The sequence below is a fragment of the Zootoca vivipara genome, chromosome 3 (genome assembly GCF_965207765.1).
Source record: "Zootoca vivipara chromosome 3, rZooViv2.hap1.1, whole genome shotgun sequence".
NCBI classification, from domain to species: Eukaryota; Metazoa; Chordata; class Lepidosauria; order Squamata; family Lacertidae; genus Zootoca; species Zootoca vivipara.
Genome location: NC_142586.1, coordinates 4,850,687 through 4,872,536, shown reverse-complemented (window position 1 = coordinate 4,872,536; position 21,850 = coordinate 4,850,687). Strand labels below are relative to the sequence as shown.

Genomic DNA, 21,850 nt, shown 5'->3' with positions numbered 1-21,850 from the left:
GTATTTCAATATGAGTAGGAAAATGAGAGTACCCCTAAACATTTTTTTAGAAAAAAGCACTGGTGGGGTCCCACATGTTCTCTCCTTAGGGAGGCTCATCCCTGCACTCGGGTCCAGCCCACGTCATTTTGGTACCTGAGTCAGACCCCAAAATGGCACCTCTCTCCCTACCTGTGAATTGGAGGGGGGGAGACAAGATCTACATCAGGATCAAGGTGGGGAAGAAAGATGGCCATTGGCCTGAAGCAGCTGGCTCCCTTTACCTCCTGGGTTGACTGCTCTGCCTTGGAATATGGATCTCTAGTTCTAAGTAAGTGGAAGCTGCACCCTTCTCCTTCTCCCCTAAACACCCCTTGCAAAGCACCATAAGCAGGAGAAAGGCTCCCTCCTTGGGACAACTGCAGGTGAGCACTGAATCTGGGTGCTTTGCAACAAAATACCTTTTCCTGCGGGGGTGGGGGGAAAGATGCAGAATAGAGGAGAAGGGAGCACAGCACAGACCCTGCAAATATTCTAAAGGAGAAACTTAGACAGCCTTGAGGAAGCAATGCTGAGACATCACCTCCCACAGTGGAAACTGTCCCAAGACACAACTTCCTGGCACCCAGGCAAAGAACAAGACAGAAACTCCCACAAAATGGCCCCTCTTCCTGCCTGGGAAGAAGGGGTGAGGGAAGACTGAAAGCAGGAACAAAGGGGGAACCAAGACCTGCGTCAGCATCTGCTGCCTCCTGGATGGGCCAGCCCTGCCACGGCCCACAAGGGATTCCATGTGGCTTTTTACACAGAGTGCACACAGATGCGCTGAAACGGCCTCTCCAAACTTCTGCAATATAGGCTTCCCTTTTAACCCTCCTTCCACCTCAGCCATCAAAATGAAGGTAAATTTTATTGGCATTACCGGTAATCCAGGGTGACCAGGAAAGCCTTTTTCACCTTTTAGCACACCGTCAGGTATCAGTCCAATAACTTCTCCTGGGTCTCCCTACATGACATGAATTAGAAAAAGAGATTCTATAGTTCTGCATGGATACTGTGAGTACTGGTCACCTCTTTTACTTGCTAATATACAAATGACAGATCATGTCTCTTCAATTTTGTGTCAAAAAATACAGGACTGTACAGTTGACTCACACCTTGTGTGCTTGGCAGCCATCAACTGACGTAACACAACTTGAATGCATGCAAGGTGAAGAGCTTACATGCTCTAGCTCAGGCAGGGCCATCTTAAGCGCCCCTGGCGCCCCCCTGCCCCATTTCCCAGCACGGCGCGTGGGCGGGCGGACGCAGCGCAGCTGCCACAAGCACTGCTGCGCGGCAGGCAGGCAGGCACGGCACGGTTGCCGTGGGCGGCCCTGAGCTCAGGCATCCCCGAACTTGGGCCATCCAGATGTTTTGGACTACAATTCCCATCATCCCTGACCACTGGTCCTGTTAGCTAGGGATCATGGGAGTTGTAGGCCAAAACATCTAGAGGGCCGCACTTTGGGGATGCCTGCTTTAGCTGTCTGCCTTGCTTACTGGGCTATGGGAAGGTCCCACACAGGTTCCAGCAGGCTCCCAATAATTATTTTAGGGTCATCCAAGATCTCACATTATGTCGTTAAGACTCTGGGAATCTCTCTCCATGACTCACAAAAAGGACTTTGAATGAAAAACTGGTCAGCTATCTGGAGGAGGAGGAGGTTCCCTGATTGCTACAGACACTGCAAAATGTTTGAAATGCTTTGGGGGTACATGGGGTGTTAGGGAAGGGGTAATTACCTCTGGTGGGGTGGACACCATGTTCCTTTTGGTGTACCTTGTCCACCTTTGGTTCCCATTCTGCACTCAGCTCTCACCTGTGGCTCCTAGAAGCTGCCAGTATGAGACAGCAGCCACACCCCAGGAATGACTTCGATTGGCCAGCTAAACCAGGTAAGGTTAGTTGATGGGTCTCAAACCCTTAGTGAATTAGGAACTTGCCCTGCATGCAAATACAGGCTCCAGTGGATTGAGAAGGAGAGACCAATAGTGGGTCCAATTGTCAAAAAGGTGGTTTCTGCATGTGTTGTAGGGCAGCGTTTCTCAACCACTGTTCCGCGGCACACTAGTGTGCCGCGATGTGCGGCGACGAGAAGGGCGATTTGCATTGTCACGTGCCTGGCGGCCGCCAATGCACAACACTGACCCGCCGGAAAGCAATATTTGGCAAGTGTTTCTTACAGTCATAATTATAATATAGGGCGGCACAGAGTTAAATTTTTTAACTTTTTTAATGGTGGTGTGCCTCGTGATTTTTTTCACGGAACAAGTGTGCCGTGGCCCAAAAAAGGTTGAGAAACACTGTTGTAGGGGGAAGTGAGGGGCAGATGGGGCTCATCCACCTGGGAAGGGAGCCCATCTAGGAGAAGGAAGACTCTGACCTTAACCTCTGCTGCCTTGCAGGATATCTTTGGGAGAGAAAAAGGCTAAGGATTCGTAAACCCTACACAAATCTGGAGTGGAGTCCCTAAGGCAGTTGGGTGGTGCCATGGGCTTAGCCAGGATTTTTGTTTTGGGGGGGGGGCAGAACCAAAGTGATTGGTCAGTTAAGTATTTCTGCCCCCTGCCCCCCTTTGGCTATGCCCATGAATGCCACCTTGTATGCCTCCTTCCGGCAACTCCGGCAACCAAGCTGGTGCCAAATGTATTGCTCTGGTTTCCGTTGGATTCCATCAGTGAGGTCCAGAGGGTGGTCTTGTCATCCAGACATCCTGCCCAGGCTTCTTCCCCAGGGAGGTCACTTGGGTGCTGCTAATACAGCAGTTTGACTTCACCCCACCCCCAGGCACACTCCATTGTCTCTCCAGACAGACAGATGCCAACATCACATGCTTTAGTTCAGAAAAGTTGTGTGTCTTGGATCTTTCTTAGACACCTTCATGCTCATGCTCATAAAACTCTCTGCTTAGTTCCTCCTTCAGAGCCATGGAGCACTTTATGCAGCTGTTCATGTACATGTACCCATCAGGGTGTCATAGATATGTTGCTGGACTTGTTCCCATCATGGCTGATGGGAGCTTAAGCCTAGAGGGCACCATGTTGACTATCCTGGACAGACACGGAGGTTTCACTGGTGTGAGACATCAGAATGAAAGAGGGACACATCTCTCTAAACAAAGAGATTCATTTAAACTTTTAGACTTGCTTCAGAGAACCTGTTTACTCAGGTTGCTGCATGTCGTGGCTCTCAGCTTCTTTACTTAAAAGTGCAAAGTCACCACCATGGCTAATTCTGTTCTGAGGTCTTCTTTATTGAGTGGAGTGATCCACAATATATAACAATTGTCTTTGTGGTCATTAGCTATCTCCTAAATTATAATTACTCATTTTACTGTCACAGTACAGCGTTATTACTAGAACTCATCTTCAGGCTGGGCATTAAGCAAATCCAAGGAGAGGAGAGAAAGTCGGTTGCCAGAAGCAGACTTAAAAGGGAGTGCAGGGGGGGGGGGTTATGAAGTCTTCATTAGATTAAACTCTGTCAAGTACAAAACAAATTCCCAGTTGCACCAAGGGCTACTGGGACAAAGAAAGAACAGGATCTTTTGCATTAGAGGGTCCAGATTGTGAATATTTTTCAAAATGGGCTGATCTGCTGCTATTTCATGCTTCTTTGGGCCAAAACACACATTGCAATATTCAGATATGTCTTTAAAAATAAAACAAAACGCTGAATGGGCTATTTTATTTTGAATGAAAACTAGGCTAGGCCCCAACCTAAAACATGCTTCCAATCTGAATTGAAGCCCCACACCAGTTTCCTGCCCATCACTAATATTCTTTTTGTATTGTTTTGCACACAAATCAGCTCCCCACTTGCTGTAGACTCCAAAGGGGCTGCTTGCAGTTAATAGCAGCAAAATAAAAGTTATAGCTTAAGCAGAGGCCCTGACTGGTGCAGCTTGTGGCTGTTCCTAATGCTGAGCAAAGCTACTTTTACCTGTTGGATTTTTTCTGTACTGAAGTTATTTGCATATTTTGTTATTGTAAACAAAACAAATAACGTTTTTAATTGTAAGATATACCTTTATTCCTGGAGGTCCTGGAGGTCCCTAGAAAAGAAATATTATATTTTCTGAGATATTAAGAAATCAAGAAGACATTTTAAGCATTGTTTTAAAAGTGCATATTTGAAATCAGAGTAAAAGACTGAATTCTCAATCTATACATTTTCTTACCTGTTTTTTTCTTTTATAAGGCTTACCCTTGTACTTTTTGTTTTGATTTTTTAAAAGAAATGCTTACTAGATTTCCGGGTAATCCAGGTAAACCTGCGGGACCAAGAGGACCTCTTTCACCCTAATGGGACAGAGAAAGTGACATCACTTCTTATCTGAATAATACTTGTTTGAACAATATTTCAAGAAAATGTTTGTTTTAGCTGTTTCACCTTTGTTCCATTGCATCCTGGGATACCAGAAGGACCTGGGGGGCCATCTCCTCCAGGGATGCCCTGAGATTAGGGAAGATACACAAAAACTGCTAGATTAATTTTGGGTGGACATCACTGCTGAAATTTTGATAGTTGCAAATTAAGTACCATACATACAGGAAGGCCAGGATTTCCTGGGTAGCCAGCTGGTCCTGGTGCACCCTGGAATTAATAAAATTATAATAAAGGTAATTGGGGCTATGTGAGGTGAATAGTTCTAACAAGAAGAAAATTAAGCAGACATTTCTCTTAAAGATGCATGGGAGATACCTCCAGTTCACAAAAATATGTCAAATTGATTAACTGGTCAGAACATAAAGAAGAAATTTTTGAGCAGCTGAGTTATGGGTAGGCATAGATTGTCACAGCACAACTGTTCTTCATGGGAATATCACCAATATTACTCAGATGTGGGCTTTGTTAGGATACAAAATGCTGTGATATATGTAAATAACAGATAAGAGGGAGTAGGGTGGCTGGGTCCTAAGTTTCTATGAATGGAAATACTGACAAACCACTGTTTAAAACAGGTCAAAATAATTTCAAGCATACTCACTCTTGTTCCTTTTGTTCCTGGTAGTCCCGGTTCTCCAATATCACCCTATTTTAAAAGATGGGGAAAGAAGGTGTTTTTAGCATGGTATGAAGAAAAACTATTCAGGTTAAATTTTTTAGCTACAGAATGAATCCTACCTTCATTCCTGGGGGGCCGGAAGGACCTTCATGTCCTTGTATTCCAGGAAATCCAACCAAACCTTGTAAACCTTGCAAACCTCTTTCACCCTGTGAACAGCAAGAAAATAGCAAATTTAGCAAAATGCAACCTAACAAAAAATATTGGCAGGAGTTGGCGTTTTCCTCTTATTCATTTATTTGTATTCATATCCCACCTTTTCTCCAAAGTGGGGTACTTATCTGCCCCTCTTCATTTAATCTGCACAACAACCCTGTGAGGTAGGTTAGGCTGACAAGCAGTGATTGGCCCAAGGTTACCCAGTGAGCTTCAGGGCTGAGTGGGGATTTGAATGCTCATCTCCTAGGTCCTAGTCCAACACTCTACCACCCTGGCTATTATGCAAATAGCAGCTGGGAAGCAGTTTTCATTGCGGGGAAGCAAGGGTTAACAGTCTGAGGATTAAAGTCCCACCCAGTGGCTGCTATGTGCATATGTAAAAAAGTTTTATGCTGCTGAAAAGGATACTATGATCACTGAGTCCCATACACTTAGGCTCTCTCTATGCAGCTGGAAATGGATTCCTCAAACAGAAGGTTGTTTGATTTGATGGTGCCACCTTACTGACACACCAACCACTCTTAGAACTGAGCCCTTGGATCGGTGCGGGGAGATAATGTCTTTAATATCAAATGTGCAAAGAAATCATTGCAGAGAATTAACTGAATATGAAATAGTGGCTAGCAACTTAGAACCAAGGATATTTTCTAAAAACTACAGGGGATTGGATCCAGGGAACTTTCTTCTCTTCCACAAACAGAAGGGGGCAGGGAGACAGGCTCCACCTTCCCTTTACAACTCACAGCACCACATCTAAAGATGGCCCTGTGGGTCCCCCTTCCAGCTCTTACAATTCTATTATGATTCTTTCCCACACTGTTGTTGTTGTTGTTGTTGTTGTTGTTGTTGGGGTCCCCTCAATCCTGAGAGCCAGTGTGGTGTAGTGGTTAAGAGCGGTAGACTCGTAATATGGGGAACTGGGTTCGCATCTCCGCTCCTCCACCTGCAGCTGCTGGGTGACCTTGGGCTAGTCACACTTCTCTGAAGTCTCTCAGCCTCACTCACCTCACAGAGGGTTTGTTGTGGGGGAGGAAGGGAAAGGAGAATGTTAGCCGCTTTGAGACTCCTTAGGGTAGTGATAAAGCGGGATATCAAATCCAAACTCCTCCTCCTCCTCTTCTCTTAGCAGATTGTTCAGATGTGCAGAGTTCTGTAAGGGGAATGCAGAAATTGCCTCCCTCCACTTCCAGAATGGAAGCATCTACTTAGGGATGTTTGCTCCCCACAATTCTGGTGTGGTCCATGACATGTCTGCATTAAATATTGTTTTTTAACTGCATTTTTATTTTTTAAAATTTCATATTGTATTTTACGGTATTGACAACTCCCAATTTATGTGAGGCTGAATAATGTGCAATCGCACACAGTGCCGAACTCATAAGTAGCCCCAAAATGCCACAAAAAAGGCAGAATGGGGCAGAATGGGCTTTCATGTGCTCCATCGATGTGTATGGGGATTCAGAATGGAACCTCCACGCAAAATGAAGATTGCCTGTATTAAAAATAAAGATTGCCTGTATTAAAAAATAAAATAAGAAATAAAACTACAATTTTTAAAACGTACAGCTTCAAGCATAAAGGTAAGGGGACCCCTGACCATTAGGTCCAGTCTTGACCAACTCTGGGGTTGTGGCACTCATCCCGTGCTGTTGGCCGAGGGAGCAGGCATACAGCTTCCAGGTCATGTGGCCAGCATGACAAAGCTGCTTCTGGCCATTTACCTTCCCGCTGTAGTGGTACCTATTTATCTACTTGCACTTTGATGTGCTTTCGAACTGCTAGGTGGGCAGGAACTGGGACCGAGCAACGGGAGCTCACTCCATCGCGGGGATTCAAACCGCCAACCTTCTGATCGGCAAGCCCTAGGCTCAGTGGTTTAACCCACAGTGGTTTAACCCACAGCGCCACCCACTACAAACATAGTGCACTGCAATTGATGCAACAGAGTGTGGGAAACAAGCAAAACAAATTGAAGCTCTTAATACAGGATGGGAAATATGACCTAGTAGGCATTAATTAAACCTGGTGGGATGAGACTCATGATGGGGTGTAGAAACTGTTTTAAAGGGCAAGAGCAAAAAGCAGCAGGGGGTGGGGTGGGGCGAGTAGCATTATATGTAAAGGATGTGTATACTTGTGAAGAGATCCATGACATGGAGCATGGAAGGCAGATTGAGAATGTATGAGTAAAAATTGTAGGTGAGGCAAACAACTGTGGCCTCACTGTGAGTGTCTGCTCCAAGCCAGACTGAGGAGTTAGAGGGAAGGTTTCCTACAGCATATTACCAAACATTAAAAAAGGAGATGGAAGACTTCAACTTCCCCTTTATCTGTTGAAACTCACTCTGCCAAGAATGTAAGGTCCAACAAACTCCTCCATTGCCTTGCTGACAATTTCCCACAAGGTGGAAGAAGCAACAAGGGGATCATCTACTTTGGACCTGGTCCTTGTCAACAGGGACAAATGTAATATTCTTTACTTAGGAATAATCAGCTGCCCTAATATAAGGATAGGGAATACCTGCCTTGCCAGTAGCACCTGTGAAAAGGATCTAGGGGCCTTAGTAGACCACAAGCTTAACATGAGTCAACGGTGTGGTGCAGCAGCAAAAAACTAATGCAATTATAGGCTGCATCAACAGAAGTATAGTGCTTGGATCAAGGAAAATAATCATACTGCTCTATCATGGGTGTAGCCAGGATTTTAGGTGGGGGGGGGCAGGCCTTTGTTTGAAGGAAGGCCTTTTGTTAGGAGCATACCTGCCAAGTTCCGGACGTAAAGATCCGGGATCGGCAGCGCGCGCATGACCGGAAGTTGCGTGACGCTCCTTTCCATGGAGGCGCAGGTTGCATCCACAGCAAAGGTGGCATTTTTCCATCTCCGCCGCATCAAGCAGTTGGTCCCTTACCTCTCTCGCCCCGATCTGGCCACAGTGATCCATGCGACGATCACCTCCAGGCTTGACTATTGTAACTCGCTCTACGCAGGGTTGCCCTTAAAGCTGACCCAGAAACTCCAGCGGGTGCAGAATGCCGCGGCGAGGCTCCTTACAGGGTCCCGGCCGCGGGATCACATTCATCCAGTGCTTTACCAGCTGCACTGGCTCCCGGTGGAGTACAGGATCAGGTTTAAGGTGCTGGTTTTGACCTTTAAAGCCCTATGCGACTTGGGACCCTCGTACCTATGGGACCGCCTCTCCTGGTATGCCCCGCGGAGGACCTTAAGGTCCACAAACAATAATATTCTGGAGATCCCGAGTCATAAGATGGCTAGATTGGCCTCTACTAGAGCCAGGGCCTTTTCAGTACTGGCCCCAACCTGGTGGAACGCTCTTTCCCAGGAGATCAGGGCCCTGCGGGATTTGTCATCTTTCCGCAGGGCCTGCAAGACAGAGCTGTTCCGCCTGGCCTTTGGGTTAGACTCAGCCTGACCCCTGTGTTTTTTCTCCCTCATGGCTTGGATTTATGGCCTACTTGAAATGAGGCTGCACTTTAAATTTTAATACTGTATTTTAATCTGTATTTTAACTAATTGTTTTTATGTTTTATTGTGGTTCTGTTGGTGTCAGCCACTTATGGCCTACTTGAAATGAGGCTGCACTTTAAATTTTAATACTGTATTTTAATCTGTATTTTAATTAATTGTTTTTATGTTTTATTGTGGTTCTGTTGGTGTCAGCCGCCCTGAGCCCGGTTTTTGACTGGGGAGGGCGCGGTATAAATAAAAATTTATTATTATTATTATTATTATTATTCTATGGGCACCAGAAAATGGCGGCGCCAGCACCGGAAGTCACTTCCGCGCATGACCGGAAACACGTAAAAGCGACTTCCGGCGCCGGCGGCGCCATTTTCTGGTGCCCATAGAAGGGCAAAGCGGCACCAGAAAAATGGCCGCCGGGCCGAAGCCGATTTAAGGGACAATACCGGGATTTTAACCTAAACGGGAGACCGCCGGGAAACGGTAAGAAAAAAGGGGTTTTCCCGGCGGATACGGGATACTTGGCAGCTATGGTTAGGAGAGGCAGAACCTCAGTTGTTTTTTATTGTTTTTTATTTATTTGGGGGGGAGCTGCCCCTTCCTTCCTCCCCAACTACACCCATGTGTTCTATTCTGTTTTGGTCAGACCATGCTGGAACATGTACAGAGGAGGGTGACCAAGGTGATAAAGCATCTGGAAAGCAAGGCTTATGAGAGATATTTTAAAATATTTGAAGGGCTGTCACATGGAAGGTGGAATAAACTTGTTTTCTGCTGCTCCAGAGGGTAGGGCCTGAATGGATTCAAATTACAAGAAATGAGATCCTGACTTAACATCAGGAACAACTTTCTACGGTAAGAGAGAGTTTTTTTGACTATAGAACATGGGAGATGGTGAGCTCTCCCTTGTTGGAGGTTTCCAAATGGAGGTTGGATGGCCATCTGTCATTGATACTTGAGCTTGATTCTTGAGGGCATTCAACCACATTCTTCAGTTTCTGTCTCTCTGATTTTTCACTTTTAATACATATGAACAGGCCACAACTGTAAAAATTAACTTTTTACTATTTGCATCCCATAAATGGAAAATGATATTGCAGCAAGGCTTTCAAGCAAGGCTTGGAAACTCTTCTTGTGCTGCCCCACATCTGCTGTCATATGTAGCAGAAATAGATGCAGCTAGAAAGGAACATTTTGTAGGGAAGTTTTTAATGCTTGATGTTTTACTATGTTTTTAAATATGCTGTAAGCCACCCAGAATGGCTGGGGAAACCCAGCTGGGTGGGCAGGGTATAAATAAAATAAGAAGAATAAGAATAAACATTTGGGAGCGTAAAGTGTTTCTTTGTAAGCAGGGCGCTCTGTCAGTGATGATCAGATACAGATGGGGAGCCGTGTTGGTCTGACGTAGTCGGAACAAAATAAAAAAATCCATTCTAGTAGCACCTTAGAGACCAACTAAGTTTCTCATTGGTATGAGCTTTCGTGTGCATGCACACTTCTTCAGATACCAGTGATGATCAGTACCACTGAGATCAGCTACATCCGTTCCCCATCAACAATTTCCTAGCGCGGCCAATAGGGTTTACTTTCTCTGTTTGGATTTCCATCTGCTAGCTCTGTGTATATAGTGGTACCTCGGTTTATGAACACAATTGGTTCCGGAAGTCTGTTCATAAACTGAAGCGTTCATAAACTGAAGCGAACTTTCCCATTGAAAGTAATGGAAAGTGGATTAATCCGTTCCAGATGGTCCGCGGAGTACTTAAACTGAAGCGTTCATAAACTGAAGCGAACTTTCCCATTGAAAGTAATGGAAAGTGGATTAATCCGTTCCAGATGGTCCGCGGAGTACTTAAACTGAAGCGTTCATAAACTGAAGCGAACTTTCCCATTGAAAGTAATGGAAAGTGGATTAATCCGTTCCAGATGGTCCACGGAGTACTTAAACTGAAGCGTTCATAAACTGAAGCGAACTTTCCCATTGAAAGTAATGGAAAGTGGATTAATCCGTTCCAGATGGTCCGCGGAGTACTTAAACTGAAGCGTTCATAAACTGAAGCGAACTTTCCCATTGAAAGTAATGGAAAGTGGATTAATCCGTTCCAGATAGGTCCACGGAGTACTCAACCTGAAGCGTACTTAACCCGAAGCATGAGTGTAATTGGTTCCGGAAGTCTGTTCATAAACTGAAGCGAACTTTCCCATTGAAAGTAATGGAAAGTGAATTAATCCGTTCCAGATGGGTCCGTGGCGTTCGTAAACCGAAAATTCATAAACCGAGGTGTTCATAAACCGAGGTTCCGCTGTATATGGAATGGCTTTATTCTTGCCTGTCTGCCCAGCTGTTTGATGGATTTCTCTTCAAAACCTGGCTGCATCTCACTCTGAAGCTGTTTCAGGCCCAGTGTCATGGCAGCTACACAGCTGACCCCCCTTACAAGTTACAGGTACGGAGCCGTGTTGGTCTGACGCAGTCAAAACAAAATAAAAAAATCCTTCCAGCAGCACCTTAGAGACCAACTAAGTTTGTCACAGGTATGAGCTTTCGTGTGCATGCACACTTCTTTAGAAGTTTATTTACAAGTTTATTTATGCATGTTTTCTTAGTTGAAACTGTGCATTCACCACAAGAGGGAGGACTAAGAACAATTTTTGACATCTTAAATAAGGTAATTCAGTTTTTTCTTAACTGAGCCTATTATGTATATGGATATGCTAGGTGCTGTTTAAATTCATCTGTTAGCCAAACAATGGTCATGCACATTTTACCAATAATATATTACTGTATGATATAATAATCCCGTATCTTGTCATGGGAGTTTGGTTTCAAGGGTTGAGTGTATGTGCAAAAATTGCATATAGTCCAACCTTTGAGAATTGCTCCATGGATAGTAGAGAGAAGAGAAAAAGCATCCCCTAGAAAGCTCTTTTCACTCTGGGCAGGAGTCAGGAGAAGGTAGACTGGGATTTATTTGTAGATTTGTAGTTTATTTATATGGATTTATTGAATTTATATACCACCCTATACTTGGAGGTCAACAAGGATTTCTGACTTCAGTTGATAAATGATGGGTAAATAGAGACTGTGTAATTACCAACAGAAAAGCCACAAATCCAAATTCTTGGTCCCTCACATCAGGTTTTAGCCTTAAAAACATCTCAGCTGTTGGTCTGGTGGGGGAAAATAGCTGTCCAATTCCACACTGAGTTGGGGTGATGACATGTTGCAGTTTCACCCCCTATTTCCTCTGTTTTTCCTCAGTTTCAAAAAAAAATTCCGTCCTAATTCAATAATATTAATTCCTTTGCCTTCCAGATCAAGGGAATTAATAGTACCACTCAATTCTGCCTTGGTCTGATTCTACTTTGAATACTGTGTCCAGTTCTGGACACCACAATTTAAGAAGAATGTTGACAAGCTGGAGCCATGTGCAGAGGAAGGCGATCAAGATGGTCAAGGGTCTGGAAAGCAAGCCTTATGAGAAACGGTTGAAGGAGTGTTTAGCATGGAGATGAGGGGATTGAGAGGAGATGCAATAGCCATCTTCACATATCTGAAGGGCTGTCCCATGGAGGAGGGAGCAAGCTTGTTTTCTCCTGCTCTGGAGGCAGAGAGTAGGACTTGAACAAATGGCTGCCAACTAAAACATCAGGAAGAACATTATGAAATTAAGAGCTGTTCCACAGTGGAATGGTCTCCCTTGGGATATTGTGAACTCTCCTTCCTTGGAGCTTTTTAAACAGAGGTTGGATGGCCATCTGTCGTGGATGTTTTGTTGAGATTCCTGCATTGCAGGGGGTTGGACTAGATGAACTCAGGGCCCCTTCCAACACGGAACATACAGTTCGATGATTCTATGTTTAGAATAAGGATATAACATTATATGAGCCATATATATGAATAAGGCTAGTTTTTTGGATCCATCTTTAATGTCATCTAATTTTGTCCCTACCCTGTGTACCAACTTAACAAGAAAAAAAGAGTTTAAGTATTCTGGGTACTTACTTTTTGCCCTTTTACTCCACTACAGTCACATTTTCCACAGCCAGAACAAGCCTATGGGTTAAAAAGAGAAAATTAATTAATTCTAGAATTCAAAATAAGCTGCAACATATGGTAAAGAGGTAATAAGAATAAAACTGGTAACCCAAAGTATGAAACATAAAGTAGTTTACTCTATTAGAAATATATGTAGAACTATGGAACTGGTATTAGGACATGGTTTGCCAACCTAACAGTTCGAAAGCACGTCAAAGTGCAAGTAGATAAATAAGGACCGCTCCGGCGGAAAGGTAAACGGCATTTCCGTGCGCTGCTCTGGTTCGCCAGAAGCGGCTTAGTCATGCTGGCCACATGACCCAGAAGCTGCACGCCAGCTCCCTCGGCCAATAGAGTGAGATGAGTGCTGCAACCCCAGAGTCGGTCATGACTGGACCTAATGGTCAGGGGTCCCTTTACCTTTACCTTTGCCAACACAATGCCTGAGGGCATCAGTGCAGAGCCGTCTTACCCATAGGGCTTAGTGGTGCATCGCGCCAGGGTGCCAGCCTCTCAGGGGAGCCCCAGCAAGTGGGGGAGCTGAGTGGCTTTGCCGGCAGCCTCCCCTTTCCCTGCACACCCACCAGCAGTGCCCCACCATCCATAAGGCTGGTGGTTGTGCAGCTTCCCTCTCAAGCCTCTGCGGGGATCGCTCTCCTGCAGCGGCATGGGGGAGATGTTCGGGTTTTGCTAAATTAGTAGGATGAGAAACAATCAGATTGCTTCTTCACACAATCAACTCTAGGACAAGCAATTAACACTGGGCAGAAAGCCAAGGTCTACTTCTGCCATAGTAACTGCACTCTCATTGGTTGAGATCAGCACAGAGACCTGTTATCAGTGAAAGCTAGCACAGTGTGTGGTGTGGTGTGGTGAGTGTGGTGAGTGTAGGAGGAGAGGTGCTGTATCGGGAGAGAGAGAGAGAGAGAGAGAGAGAGAGAGAGAGAGAGAGAGAGAGAGAGAGAGAAAAGGATTTATTTTACTTTGTTTTTGAGTTCTAAAGTTGTACATAGAAACTCTGGATTTCTTTTATTTTAATAAATCCTGTATATAGTTTACTCTGCGTCCAGACGTCTAGTCATTTAAGTTACCGCCAGAAGCTTCCGGAAAAACCTGCGCAAACTCTGCTGTGTTCAGGCTGAAGTTACACCTGACACTTAAAAACACTAAGAGGAGAGTTGTGCCTCCCCCCCCCCCCCGGATGGCTGGCATTGCGCAGCTACGGCCACCCCAACACTATCCATGGTAATTTGGGGGCGCTGGGCGGATATTTGCACCCCAGCACCACATATGCTAAAGACGGCCCTGCAACAGTGTCTCCAATGATGCTTACAAAAGGTTGCAGGGAATATCCCCTCAAAAACCATAAGGCAGAGCGGTCCAACTTTCCATACCAAGTGGGTCACAAAAGTACCAACTTTGTTGGAGCAAGGCCAACATTTCCACACACTCCAGCCCTCATGCTGCCTTCCCAAAGTTTAAGGTGCCAGGCTATGGGAGAAGTGCTAGTGTGTGCAACTGGCAGGTGTCAATTGGCCCACGGAGTGATGAAAAAGGACAGACATTAGTTTTTCTTGAATTCCCCAGGTTAACAACTAATTCAGCCACCAAGTCTATCAAAGGTTTGCAAAGTGGATTGGGGCTGCTTTTTACTTCCGGATGCCACATCAAGTGTCTCGTAAGTCAGGGGTAGACTCCAGAATTTGGAGACTGCAACTCCCACCAGCCTCAATCCAGTAGCCACAGACGATGGGGGTTGAAATCCAAAAGATAAAGAGGGCACCAGGCTGGCTATCCCTGCTCTGAGCATATGCAGAGTTCTTTTCATTCAAATTTTTAAAGGCCTTGGGATAAACTTATCAAAATATGTAAAGCATCTTTTTGGGGAAGGCAATGTCTCTGAGTGCACCACAGAAAGGAAAAATCCAATATTATGCCCTGAGCCTGATGTTTGTTATTGGGAGATAGAGAGGTTTGGATTCCACTGTGGGCTGTCTGGCTTGTCTGCATGGTGATGGGTAGGAACCCCAAAATCCTGTAACACCTATTGCATGGCAAAAATACAAATACAAGTGTGCATACATATGGAACAAAGCTAATGCACATCACAGAGGCAGCAAGTAGCACCTTGGCTGGGATATTTTCTGGCATTTCAATTTCTGGCTTTTCGTTATAAGATTCAAAACAGATTTGGCATGGGAGATCTGTGAAGAAATGGCATGATTTATTTACTTAAGAAAATATTGAAACCCTTAGCCCTATTGGGCTAACACCAGACACCAAAACACCAGAAGAAATGAGGAAGTTCCTTGAGAAAGACGGAAAGGATTTTGAAGCTGAATTAGGACTGGGACTTGGAGAACCATCTGGAGCAGCAACAGCATTGGGAGCAGAGATAGACTTAGGACCTTTGGGAGCAGGAGCAAGTGCACCAGTGTAAGAAAACATGGCTCTAAGAATTTTGACTTGGAATGTTAATGGACTTAACTCACAACCCAAGAGGAACCAGATTCATCATGTACAGTGGTGCCTCGCTAGACGAATGCCCTGCTAGATGAAATTTTCACTGGACGAAAGGGTTTTGCGATCGGAGGTTGCCTCGCAAGACGACGAGGTTTTCTATGGCCGCTGCTTTGTCTTGCTTTGTCAACCTCTGATCGCAATCCCAAAAGGCATTTGTCTAGCGGGGAAAAGGCAAAGGAAGAGCAGCTGTCAGTGCCTGTCAGCTGATCTTCCTTTGCCTTCTTCCTGCGCTACAGCTGGTTCCTCTTTGTGTTCTGCTGGTCTCTGCTGGTTGCCGCGAGCGGTGAGGGGCAACCAGCAGAGACCAGCGGAACACAAAGGGGAACCAGCTGTAGGAGAGGGGAGAAGGGGGGAGAAGCGGAGGAACGGATCCGTTCCTCTGCTTCTTCCCCCCGCCTTGCTTCGGCTCGGCGGCAGTGGGTGCTTCCTCGGCGAAGGCAAGCAGGCGGGCTGTCTGCCTGCTTGCCTTCGCCGAGGAAGCCGAAGCGCAGGCAGGGTGGGGGGAAAGCACAGGATCTTTCCTCCACTTTCCCCCCCACCCCACCTGACACAACGGGGATTGTACGGGGCTTGAGAAGCCTCGTACGATCCCCGGTGTGACAGGCGGGGTGGGGAGAAAGGCTTTCCCCCAGCCCGGCTGTCACACGAAGATCGGCAGGCGCTGCTGCCTGGGGCTTGTCAACCCCGGCAAGCAGCGCCCACCGATCTTCAGCTCTGTCCCCCACATCTTCGTGTGACAGGCAGTGGGGAAGGCAGGCAGGCAAGAGAGCAAGCACCTGCCTGCCTGCCTTCCCTGCCACCAGTCCCCCGGAGCCCATAGGAACGCATTGATTAAGTTTCAATGCATTCCTATGGGAAACCGGGACTCGCTAGACGAATTTTTCGTAGGACGAATTGAGTCCTGGAACGAATTAAATTCGTCTAGCGAGGCACCACTGTATTATTAAAACAGAATTTAGATGTGTTGGGCCAGGAATATATTTCTTCTGATAAAGTCAAAAAAAGAGGAGTACTAATCTCTACAATTCTCTGATTCTGTGGGTTACAGATAAAAACAAGAATCACTAAAACATAGACAAAACAATCATCTAAAAACTGCTATATTGGCAAGGACCGTGCTACTCTTTCATTCTTTCAAATAACTTGGACTTTTTGCCATCTGAGGAAAGGCAGTACAGCAATATTTTATCTTTGTTACCCACCAGCAGATTTAAGATTTAACTGCCACAAATATTGAAAATTTGCTCATACAGGCCAGGGTTGAAGAACTGCTGATTAAGCTTGCTATTTGACTCCCCATGGCCACCTGCTATGGGGCAGGTAAAGGCAGGGCCAGCCCAGGACATTTTCCATTTCAGGCAAAACAGAATAAGGTACCTCCCAGCACCAGGGAAGCCCCGGCACGCTGAAGGCAGCAGGAGAAAGAAAAGCAGGCCAGAGAGGTGGTGGTGTGGGAGAACAGTGGTGGCGGGCAGGCTACAAGTGCAGGAGGAGGCAAGCAGCATTACCCTGGGGGGTCCAGGATCTACTGCCCCACCCAGCTGTCCTCAGGCACCTCTGCACCAAAACGGGAATTGGATGCATCATTGACCAGCACCAACAGAGCTTATGGAGCCCCTGCAAGCAGCTGCAATGGAGCAATGGATTCAAGCTACAAGAAAGAAGATTCCACCTAAATATTAGGAAGAACTTCTTGACAGTAAGAGCTGTTCAGCAGTGGAATTAGCTGCCAAGGAGTGTGGTGGAGTCTCCTTCTTTGGAGGTCTTTAAGCGGAGGCTTGACGGCCATCTGTCAGGAATGCTTTGATGGTGTTTCCTGCTTGGTAGGGGGTTGGACTGGATGGCCCTTGGGGTCTCTTCCAACTCTATGATTCTAATGAGATTTCTTAATATTAGTTCATAGCATAAATTTCTTGATAGTTGAAGAACTGTTGTGCTACAATTTGTTTTGTCCAAAAATTCTTGGAAACTGAGCGCTAGCTGAGCAATGAGGCTGAAGCATTTGATATTACATTATATAAATTACATATCTGGCCTTATGTTATTATTATTTTCAGCCATTCTAAAGGCATTTCTAGTGAAAAAGTAGCCTAGCTATGTCAAAATTAAATAAATAAATTGAGTTTCGAATTATTCAAATAATTGTTTCCTTGTAATTTTCCAAGGAGACAACAAAATGTTCCATCTCTCTAGAAAACTCACAGAAAATTATTCTTTCCCCACCCTACTCTCTTTGCTGGTATTACATGAATTAGGATATTCATTCTTTAACAAATGTTTAATATAATGGAGTCTGTGTTCTTATGCTGAAGTCTTAGAACCTACCACATGAGCTAATGTTGACGAGAAACTAAGATGGCTCACACCCAGAGCCTAAGGGAGTTCATCGCGTTCCTTAACTCTCTGGGGATGCTGCCAACTGTCTATGATCCTCTCCTTGCCTTCATCCCAGTAGCAAAGGCCTCCTTAGTTTGTTAGATGATGAGATAAAGATATATGACAGATGATATGCTGACAAATTCACTGGCCATGCCGTCAGTGTCCAAATCACCACTGCGGACTGATGCTTCTCCCGCAACCAGGATTTCAGCATGCCAATTCTGCTACAAATGGGCGGTGTTCCATGAGCACAAGCGCTTTCACTCAGGGCCACTTCATGCTGGCATGGGGGAAAGCATTTTTCTTTCAATTATGTGCTTTATTATGGTAGCCATTGGTTCCTTCTTTGTCTTTTGCCTGTCCCTCCCTTACTGATCACCTGATTCCTATCAGGTTCAACAGCTGGGGAAATGAATTGGCATTCTGGGCACTTACAGGCCATACCAAGAAAGCCATTAGAAATCAAATTCATGGTGAAGTGTGGAATAGACTTTCAAAATCACTGCTACTGCAGTGTCTGTAACATTGCAAAGCAGCTGGCTATCCCATGTCCTTGGATGGAAACTAAAGAAAGCTTAGCTATCAACACTGCTGGGCCTTAATCGCCCCGCTTTCCTTCCTGGAAACTCTCATCTGTGCTTGCATATATGTCAATCTAATGCTATCTTCTCAGGGATATGACTTCCTTCCTGCAATGAAGGAAACAGACTTACTGGTCTGCTGCAACTAGGACTGAGCTAAAAGAGAGGTTGCTTGCTAAAAATGGTCTCCCCTGCTTTCTGTGATTTTTCCAGGATGAGTATATGCTATGAATAGAGGCAGGGAGAACCGATGACAGGCAAGGGGCTGTCTCTCTCCCTTTTGGGTAGCCTGTATAGCAGGGATGGGGAATAGCTCTCAACCCAACGGCTGCCATTTCCTTGTGGTCAACCTTTGGTGAGGAGTTAAATGCCAGTGGCGAAAAGGTCGGAAATGAAAGTGGGTGTCACCAACTGTGGGGAGGACCAGAGCTGGTGGCTGATAATGCTACCTCACAGCAGCTCACTGGACTCACATTATTATACAGAACCCTCATTATGAACATTCAGGAGAAATTTAAAAACATTACTGTTCACTCAGACATTTGATGGCTAAAATCTACTGTTCCTGGCAATTGTTGTTAATTCTGAAAGTGGTATGTGACTATTTTCCAATGTTTTTACTGTTTTTTAAATATTTTAAATGGTTTAGGTGTTTAGCTGGGGGGGATGTACTGTTTTGTGGGTTTATTTGGGGGGAAAGGTAGGATGGCATTTTAACAAAATTGCTAAAAACAGTATCAGACATTATCCATATATCTGAGAATCCACAGGAACAGGATATTAGAATTAAAAACCTCATGAAAGATAGTTCTTGCAGCCTTTTCAAAAAAAAAATCACCTTTCCTCGGTTCTTCTGGGAAACGATTGCACAGTTTTGGAGTAACCATACCAAAAAGTCATGCTCCTAACTACCTTTCTTTGAACTCCACACTAAATCAACACAAATAACACCTGCTGGCTAGACTTCAATTTAGTTGCTTCAAACTGATAACCAATTATTTTTAAATTATTTTTTACAAACTTGATTGTGTTTGGTGAGTGATTTTAAAATTTTCAAAGTGTTGTCTTACAAGGCAATTACATGTAGGGGAGGCAGGGGCACATTTCCCAAAGGGGCACATTTCCCAACTCGCTTTAGTTTTGAAATGAGCCACTAGATGACGCCAGGGGGCAAACTGGCTGAAGTAGCATCACAGCACACATCATCTACAGAGGTTGTAGTTTAGTAGTTGCTGTCTCATCGTTGGAAGAGCTGTTTTCTTCATTTTTTCAACTTTCAGTAAACTTTCAGGTCTTTATTGAAACTTAAAATAAATGTACTAGTATTAAACTTACTGTTTTGACGTTGCATGTACTAAAAGGGGGGTTCTTTCTTCACGTAACTATGCCTTTGTTTTGCAAATAACTTACACCACTACTCGTCGAGGTAGTGTCAAAGTTCCAATATGGTGACGGGGCAGGTTTTCCAACACATATTCCAACACGTGTCTCATTGGAAAATGGGTGCATGAAGACTGCACCAAAGGGGATGTCACATTTTTTGTTTGCGTTGTGATTCAGACAATGATGACTTTTGTTTCAAAAAAAAAATGTCTTTGTTAAATTGTTAAGTGACATTTTTTGTAAAAACATTAAGTGGCATTTGTTTCCAATTACTTTCTCTATTACTTTCTCTATTAGTCTATTATTATCTTAGCTACTATTATTATGCCTCTTTAGTTTACAATAAAAAATACATATTAAGTAACAAGCAAGATTTGTTACCTGTGTTTTACCATTTAAAGTACAGTATACAGTGGAACCTCGGTTTATGAACACCTCGGTTTATGAATTTTCGGTTTATGAACGCCGCGGACCCATCTGGAACGGATTAATTCACTTTCCATTACTTTTAATGGGAAAGTTCGCTTCAGTTTATGAACGCTTCAGTTTATGAACAGACTTCCGGAACCAATTACACCCATGTTTCAGTTTATGAACGCTTCAGTTTAAGTACTCCGCGGACCCATCTGGAACGGATTAATCCACTTTCCATTACTTTCAATGGGAAAGTTCGCTTCAGTTTATGAACGGTTACTCTGCGGACCGTCTGGAACGGATTAATCCACTTTCCATTACTTTCAATGGGAAAGTTCGCTTCAGTTTATGAACGCTTCAGTTTATGAACAGACTTCCGGAACCAATTGTGTTCATAAACCGAGGTACCACTGTAGTTGGAAAATTTGCCCCTGCACATTTTCCAATTTGACATGATCAGACTTAACCATTTGCTGTCAAAAACTATATTTACTTCTTTGAAAAACAATTGTGCTAGTTTGTAGATAAAGGTATAGGAAATACAATGATATCCTGTTTACCTCAAAATAGACAAGAATAAAATAAATAAAAAATACCAAAAATTAAATTAAAAGAAAGTTGGAAAACGTGCCCCAGTCTCCCCTACAGATGTTAAGTGTAGTCTCCACTCATCTACATGACATTAATGTATTAACGCAACATTTTTATATGCAACTATATTTTTGTAATATTTTATTTAAGCTGTTTGTTCTTGCTTCAGTTTTCTGTACACCGCTGAGATATATTTTTTAATATATTAAGTGGTACAGAAATTAAATAAGCAAGCAAGTAAAATCTTGGAAAATCTTTTATGTTACAAATATGGTCCAAATATAAAGAATGGTTTGAGAGAAAAACACCAGGTTGGTTATCACCCCAGGAGGCTTTGTCGGTGAAAAAAATAAATATGAAAACAAAATGGTTAACGTACAGAGATATACTGATAGAGCAAGATAATGAGTTAAAGATGAAACCATATGAAGAACTCAAAGGTCATTTACAGGGGTGGTGGGAATATCAACAAAGATATAGTGCGTTCATAAAGGATAGGAAATCAAAAGGATTCAAGTACTCTAAGACGATATTAGAAAAAACAGTATTATCAAGTGAGCTGAAAAATATATCAAAATTTTACGACTTCCTACTGGAATGGAACACTAAAGATGAAGAAACTAAGAGCATTATGATCAAATGGGCAATGGACCTTGGCCACAATATTGAATATGCAGAGTGGTTTAAACTTTGGAATGTAGGAGTACAATCTTAAAAGAAAATATATATAAAATGATATACAGGTGGTACCTTACACCAACTAAGTTACACAAAATGTAGAAGTCAGGAGATACGAAATGCTGGAAATGCAAGTCTAAGCCAGTCCCTCCGGACAGCTCTGTGGATAGGCAGAGAGTGATTTTTCCTGGTAGATGCTGGGACCCTGGCTATTCTGAAGTGAAATGCCTTCTGTTAGAACAAATGATAATGCCATTAGGAGCCCTGGTCACACTGGGCTTAGGCCTGCTTCCAGTTGGCGCTCCTTCATCTATGCTTTCCTGGACTCAGGTGCACAGCCTTGAAGGGCAGGGCTGCCAAAGTTCTTGCTCAAATTATGCATAATTACATCTTGCATCCCATTCAGTCTTACCTCAACATTTTGGACTACAGCAATAAAGCCTCTTGATGTCTTTAAATTACTGTATCTATGTGTATCCTAAAACAGAAACTTCTCAAGCAACTTACAGGATAAAAACAAAAGTTAAAT

At 44.1% G+C, this 21,850-nt stretch overlaps 1 protein-coding gene across 1 annotated transcript in view; it reads right to left on the bottom strand.

The window, feature by feature from the left end:
* COL4A1 (collagen type IV alpha 1 chain) overlaps nucleotides 1-21,850 on the bottom strand; it is a 170,389-nt gene that overhangs the window by 121,423 nt on the left and 27,116 nt on the right. The window contains exons 2-9 of the mRNA XM_035110373.3: nucleotides 12,740-12,790; nucleotides 5,150-5,239; nucleotides 5,013-5,057; nucleotides 4,574-4,618; nucleotides 4,415-4,477; nucleotides 4,270-4,323; nucleotides 4,050-4,076; nucleotides 902-985 (exon numbers count right to left, since the gene is read on the bottom strand). Coding sequence (XP_034966264.1) covers nucleotides 902-985; nucleotides 4,050-4,076; nucleotides 4,270-4,323; nucleotides 4,415-4,477; nucleotides 4,574-4,618; nucleotides 5,013-5,057; nucleotides 5,150-5,239; nucleotides 12,740-12,790 — 459 coding nt within the window. The remainder of the gene's footprint in view (nucleotides 1-901; nucleotides 986-4,049; nucleotides 4,077-4,269; nucleotides 4,324-4,414; nucleotides 4,478-4,573; nucleotides 4,619-5,012; nucleotides 5,058-5,149; nucleotides 5,240-12,739; nucleotides 12,791-21,850) is intronic.